Below are 7500 nucleotides of genomic sequence, written 5' to 3'. Positions count from 1 at the left end.
AATGATATAGCTGATGAGGACCTCTTTCCCCGCTGAAAATCGGTTACGAAATGCATGACAGACACAGCGATGATTTCTGTATCCATAATTGATCTCAGTGTTTGACTTTGGCATCTTTCACATGCCCTATTCAGACTCTACCTGACAACCTTAACATGAACTATTCTTCAGACTCTACCTGACAACCTTAACATGAACTATTCTTCAGACTCTGCCTGACAACCTTAACATGAACTATTCTTCAGACTCTACCTGACAACCTTAACATGAACTATTCTTCAGACTCTACCTGACAACCTTAACATGAACTATTCAGACTCTACCTGACAACCTTAACATGAACTATTCTTCAGACTCTGCCTGACAACCTTAGCATGAACTATTCAGACTCTGCCTGACAACCTTCCTATGAACTATTCAGACTCAACCCTATCGGCTTCAGTGTATTTCACCTCTGTCACTGCTGTTCTGAACTAGTACGTCCTGACACATCAGGATTTACCTTGTATGACTCACAACCCTAACTTTTCAACAAAAAGTCTTTGTGCTCTCCTCTGTGGCTCCTCGAAAAGTTATGTTCCCGTCTTACCCTCCGACCCCCAGCTGAAGCACCCTCCGACCCCCAGCTGAAGCACCATCTATCCCCCAGCTGAAGCACCATCTATCCCCCAGCTGAAGCACCATCTATCCCCCAGCTGAAGCACCATCTATCCCCCAGCTGAAGCACCATCTATCCCCCAGCTGAAGCACCATCTATCCCCCAGCTGAAGCACCATCTATCCCCCAGCTGAAGCACCATCTATCCCCCAGCTGAAGCACCATCTAACCCCCAGCTGAAGCACCATCTATCCCTCAGAAGAAGCCAATGACCCATTTCTTAAAGGGGAACCGCCACGCTAGCTATCTTCTAATATTTCTACACACACACACACACTTGTTGGGTGGAAAATCACTCTCTGCAAAATCCACTCTGGTTCCACAGAACAAATCCGCAGAAAAGTCTGAAGCTGAAACTTCTAAAATAATGACGAAATTGCTCAGACTTCCCTGCAAACGCCGATGTCGACCGGGCCGTCATCTCTGCACTCCATGCGTGTGAAGAAGTACTCTTTTGTATTAGGAAACAGCCCAGAGAGGCGCTGGGTGCCCCTTTAAGATTCACACTTTGACCCCCAAAGCACAGCTGCAACACGATCCCTCAGAGGAGGCCACGACCTATCGCTTATGATGAACAGGTTGACCCTCTTACCCCACGTCCCATCTGAAACACTACCCCCCCTCCCTTAGAAGGCGGCCGTGACCCTCCCCATGCGGCGTACACTCTGACCCCCCCCATCCGGCCCCTGCCCCCCCTGCTCCACTACCGGTGTGTTGTCGACGTGTAACACGCCATCATTCTAATGTAATACGGTGGTCCTAACAACAACCAGAAGAGATGTGGGTTGTTAATGTTTCATTTTGTTCCCCCCCCCCCCCCCCCCCACACCTCAGCTGTCTAACAACAGCCCGTAGCCTCTGCAGACATGAAAGGAGAGGATAGTGGGACAGCAGCAGCAGCTACCCCCACCCCTGTCCCTGATGCAGTAAACATCACACTGGCTGCAATGCTACTGCTCCCTGCTGCTTACAAACATCCTAATAATGCAAGAACTATCATAATGTGGGACAGTGTTTTATAGCCCTGATTACTATTGTGTATTTGGCGTGTGTTTGTGATCATGTCATTGTTTACTCTATGAACACTGCTGCTACGGCTACGGCTACCACTGTTCTACTAGCGAGTGGTGAAGCCTGATTCTTTCGCCATGGAGTCTTTTTATCTGGCCACCTGCTGGCCGTTTTTACCTTCGGCTGATCAATTTAAATGGCCTAGAAGGCGAGTCGGTGTGGGATTAACTAGGCCTCTGCTGTGAAGACAAGGAACCGAGAAATGAGGTACTTGAGCTTGAAATGGGTTTCACTACTAGCACTATTTATACGATTATTACTACTTCTACTACCACTACTACAATGCTTCTACTACTAATAATGATATTACTACTGCCACCAACCCCACCACTACCAATACCACTCCCGCTAATAAAAATAAAACAATGCTAATGTGTGTAGCGGACGATGCTAACAATACTAATACCACTATCGCCGCGGCGACAGTGTTGTGGGGTGGAGCTACGTGAGGAGACGTTGATGTCGCGGGCGTCATATCCCAGCTTGTCGCTAAGGCCACTATCACCGTGGTGACGTTGTTGTGAGGTGGAGCTACGTGAGGAGACGTTGACGGTGCGGGCGTCATATCCCAGCTTGTTGCTAAGGCTACTATCGCGGTGGTGACGGTGTTGTGGGGTGGACCTACGTGAGGAGACGGTGATGGTGCGGGCGTCCTCGCCCAGCTTGTTGCTCACGCTGCAGGTGACGGTGAGGTTGGCGGCGGGCTCCACCCTGATCCTGTGGGTGGCCTTGGCGTTGGCGTAGCTGCTCTCCACCTGGGGACGGGGGGACACACGTTCCTCGTCATGAGAGTGGACCGGTGCTGATTTCCACACTAAATCCTAAAGCAAACCTTTTGTTTGTTTGAAAACGCATGCATACACGCATGTTGTGCATCACCACACGCAGTCTGTGATCGTTGCCATGACTACGCCGACACACACACACACACACACACACACACACACACTCACACACACACACACACACACACACACACACACAAACACCCGATTTTCCGAGGCATCTTCGGTGTGGGTGTCTAAGGTCTCATAGGCAGTCGGACAGCGAGATGGACAGCTAGGCTCGCTGCGTGACAGATAATGTCAAGGAAATATCGCAAATGTCAACATCCGATGGGAGGTGAGCGGATCTCCACCAATCCACCCCGGGAAATAAGATAGGCAGGGGGGACACACACCCACACACACACACATACATACCCACACACAACCACACACGCCAACATACACGCACACATATAAGAGAAGTTGGAAGAAAGAAAATGGTTTCTTTTTCTATAGGTGCTCTCCTGCATCTATAATTACAGAACTTAAAATAATGAGACCACAGCGATGTGTGCATGCATGTGTGTGCGTGTGTGTGCGTGTGTTTGTGTGTGTAGCAGACGATGGTGCGGTGCCTTTGCTGGTGTGATTTCATTGAAAATTCTTGCGGCGTCTTTTGTTGGAGACTCACATGGGTATTATCCCACCTTACCACCTGATATATTGTCCGCCGAGTGCGCGTTGGTGTTTATGAGCTCGTATATCATGCCCGGCCTAACGCAAAACGCAGTGGACTCCACGGAGGATGAATGTAAAGATACATGGCACGCAGGGATGCGGTTTGTCCTGCACGCCGCCACGCCCCCCAGGCCCAGCATCATGGGTGATTACTATTGGATTTATGTCTCAGCAAAGAAGTCTTAATAGAGCTGAGATTCATGGCAAAATAGGTTCCTATTTGATGTATATATACACTCCCTGAGCGCACAGCAGCCTTGGACAGGAAGCCAAACGTTTCCCTGTAAACAGCAAATGGCTCTGAAATGGCGGACGTCGGAGTATTGCCACACGGCGCTCACCTCCGTGGCTCAAACTAAAAGTTGAAATCCACCTCAGCAAATGAACACACAAAGTGTTGCGCACACACACACGCACACACACACACACACACACACACACACACACACACACACACACACACACACACACACACACACACACACACACACACACACACACACACACACACACACACACACACACACACACACCTAAGTGTGTGTGAGTCCGCTAGCGCGCTGCCACATGTTGTGTAGGAGTTGCTGGGGGCGCTACAGAATGCATATAATCATGTGTTGTGTATTCTTCTCCCCGTCCCGCCCCTTGTGGTTCACAGCATGCAGGGAGAGGGCCGCTGTCATGAGGCTCTGTTCAAAGGAAAGGGCTGCCCAGAGCTTTTAGGAGCGCTCTCTACAAAGACATGGAACTGTTGGGGAAAAAAAGAAGAGCAGACATAATCACCCGCATCCTTGGAAATAGCACATTGCACTGTTCCCGTAGAGAGCCCCTGGAGCAGGTACCCAAAAGATACACACAGAGGGTACACGCGCAAGCACACACACACACACGCATATTCTCGATTACACATACATACACACACACACACACACAAACACACCCAAAGAGGCACAGTGTCTCAGACTCTCACAAACACAAACATGTACGCACACACACACATAGGCATGGTCAGAAACTATCACCAACACACACACACAGACACACACACAAACACACACACACACACACACACACACACACACACACACACACACACACACACACACACACACACACACACACACACACACACACACACACACACACACACACAGATATCACAAACACACACATGCACAAACTCTCTCAAAATCTCACCAACAAAAACACACCACACATAAAAAGGCACACTCTCAAACTCTCACAAATATACACAGACACACATATTCACACATAAACACACACACGCTCGCACAAACGCATGCACAAACACACACACTTTCACACATGCAAACAAACACAAGCACACACACACACACACACACACACACACACACACACACACACACACACACACACACACACACACACACACACACACACACACTTTCACACATACAAACAAACACAAGCACACACTCTCTCAAACTCTCATATACTCCCACACACACACGCACACACTCCAACCTACCTCTGTGCCGTTGACGCTCCACTGGAAGCTGGGCTCCGGTACCCCCAGGGCTTCACAGGTGAGCACCTTGTGGCTGTCCGCTCGCTGCTTGGTCAGGCTGGTGATCTCGGGCACACCTGTGGGCATGGGGGACACAGCATGAAGCTCGCCTCTCAGCCAATCCACGGGCCTGATTCAGTGTCAGCGGCCATCTTGGTTCTACATGCGCTACCCCCCCCCAGCTAGCATGGCTCCATGTTGCTGTTTGGCCCATTCATCAAACGGTAGGTGGGATTGAACTTGGTGGACAATGCTCACCTTCCACCACCAGCTGGAAGTTGAGGCTGCGCTTCAGCGTCCCCGTGGCGACCTCACACACATAGACGCCCGCGTCCGCGTACGTCAGCCGCTCGAACGCCGGCGCTTTGGCTGCTTTGCCGTCCTGCGGATAAACAAAAGGAACAAACGTGTGGATATTTAGTATTTGGTTTTTAGTTTGTTGTTTGTTTGTTGAGTCACAACTTTCTGATAAAGAACATAAAAATAGTACATTTACAATCACAATGTACAATTCAATTAACATTATAATTAAAAATATCATTATTATTTAAATGTACGTGAACATTGAGATTCAAATTAAATTCCAAGGCAAATCAATTGAAAATGTCTGTGTGATAAAAAACAAAACATGTTTACCTTGGTCCACGAGACCTTGGCGTGGCCAGAAGTGTTCTTCTCCATGGTCACATTCAGTTTGTCGCCAATCTTCTTCAGCACTTTCCCCGTGGGACTTAGGCTCAGGTCCAGGTCTGGAGGCAGTGGTGGAACGGAGGGGAACCAAAAAAAAAACAGAGAAAAACAAACTCAGTTTTGCTCTATCATTCTCTCAGGAGCTTCTTTCTAGATGTCCCTCATGGGAACCTTAGCCAAGACGGGACACACACACAAACACACACGCATTCACACACACACACACACACACACACACACACACACACACACACACACACACACACACACACACACACACACACACACACACACACACACACACACACACACACACACACACACACACACACACACACACACTAATTTACACATCCTCCCCAATGTCACATGTCTTTGTTCCAACACAACAAGCATCATGTCTAGACCAGACAGCACGTGAATGGGCAGAGTTGAACCTGCATACCTCCCATACACACACACACACACACACACACACACACACACACACACACACACACACACACACACACACACACACACACACACACACACACACACACACACACACACATACACACACACACATAGACACACTCCAAGACACCCCTTTTAATCCAATAAACGATTGGGTCTCATCCCTCAGTCACAAACTCAATTTGCAGCAGCAGGAGAGTGGGAAGTTAAAAAATAAAAAAAATGAATAAAAAGAGCAAGGGAGACCAGCTTTGGAGTCGATCATATGCAAACCGTCAGAAGAATAAGTGCGTGAGTGGAAAGGTGCAAAAAGAGAAATCAAGCGGGGGAAAGGTGGGGGAAAAGAATACGGGCACTCAGAGGTTTAGATGTTATTACAATCAGGGCTCCCCTTTTGGTGTGGCGAGGCGACGCACACCTGACAGGAAGGGAGTAATTACTTATGGGAGCTCTGCGCGGGAGGGAGGGGGAAGTTGTTGGGAAGCAGAGGGAAAGAGGGAGAGAGGGGGAGATAGCAACGACTTATCAGGGCCTCTGCGTCCCGCCCGCCGAAATTACACTTTTGTCAGTTTTCGCCGCCAAAGTGGATGTCAGATTTTTCTAATTAATTCTCCTTCTCCACCTCCTCCTCCCCCTCTCCCACACCGTCTCCCCCTCCCACCGGCAGCTCCCAGGCTCCGGAGAACACGCCCGTTCTTCTTCTCTTCTGCCTCCTCCTTCCACTCTTTTTTGGGGGGGGATTTGATTAGCACAGCCGAACTCCCGTGACTCATTTTACAGTGAATAAGAAGTGCCTTGTAATGCAGGAGGAGGAGGGGGAGACAGAGGAGGGGGTGGGGGGAAGGGGGGAGAAGGAGAGGGAGGGTAAGCGCTGTTGCTTGTTCTGCCTTGTTTGACGGCTCAAAGCGATGGTAACGTTGCGACGGGGGAGTTTCAAGGCGTTCCTGTGCGTCCTGGGGTCTCTGTGTGCGCCGTACCGGTTGAGCGTGCATTGACAGCACGCCGGCTGGTTGGGCCACGCCTCTGCACAGGCTTTCATGTTGAGTGCACGCAGGCATGTGTTTGTCTGTGGATGAGAATGTTCGTGTGTGTGTGTGTGTGTGTGTCTGCATGCTCGCATGTGCACATGTGTGTGTGCGCGTGTCTATGCATGTTCATAAATGGATGTGTATGAGAATGTTTGCTTGTGTGTGTGTGTGTGTGTGTGTGTGTGTGTGTGCGCTCGTGCGTGTGTGTGCACTCGTGTGCGTGTGTGTGTGTGTGGATGTGTGTGAGAATGTTTGCTTGTGTGTTTGTGTGCCTGCCTGCGTGCGTGTACACTAGTCTGTGTGTGTGTGTGTGTGTGTGTGTGTGTGTGTGTGTGTGTGTGTGTGTGTGTGTGTGTGTGTGTGTGTGTGCATGCCTGCGTGTGTGTGAGTGTGCGTAGTTGACGGATCCCAGACTCAATGCGTGAGCTCAGGTCACTGAAGCGGCCGCCCGGAGGCTGACCCCAAAGCCCTGGGTAATGTCCCAGCCCCGGCGCGACCCGCAGGGGTGAACCGACCTGTGGTTAGCACACCTGGAGAGAGAGAG

At 49.9% G+C, this 7500-nt stretch overlaps 1 protein-coding gene across 1 annotated transcript in view; it reads right to left on the bottom strand.

Moving 5' to 3' along the window:
- The window catches only part of LOC130386059 (CD166 antigen homolog A-like), a 20204-nt gene that overhangs the window by 6937 nt on the left and 5767 nt on the right, over positions 1–7500 (bottom strand). The window contains exons 2-5 of the mRNA XM_056594842.1: positions 5419–5531; positions 5041–5164; positions 4744–4859; positions 2354–2483 (exon numbers count right to left, since the gene is read on the bottom strand). Of these exons, the coding sequence (XP_056450817.1) occupies positions 2354–2483; positions 4744–4859; positions 5041–5164; positions 5419–5531 (483 nt within the window). The remainder of the gene's footprint in view (positions 1–2353; positions 2484–4743; positions 4860–5040; positions 5165–5418; positions 5532–7500) is intronic.

This window comes from Gadus chalcogrammus, chromosome 7, assembly GCF_026213295.1.
Source record: "Gadus chalcogrammus isolate NIFS_2021 chromosome 7, NIFS_Gcha_1.0, whole genome shotgun sequence".
In the NCBI taxonomy this organism is placed as follows: Eukaryota; Metazoa; Chordata; class Actinopteri; order Gadiformes; family Gadidae; genus Gadus; species Gadus chalcogrammus.
This window is presented reverse-complemented; position numbering and strand designations above follow the sequence as displayed.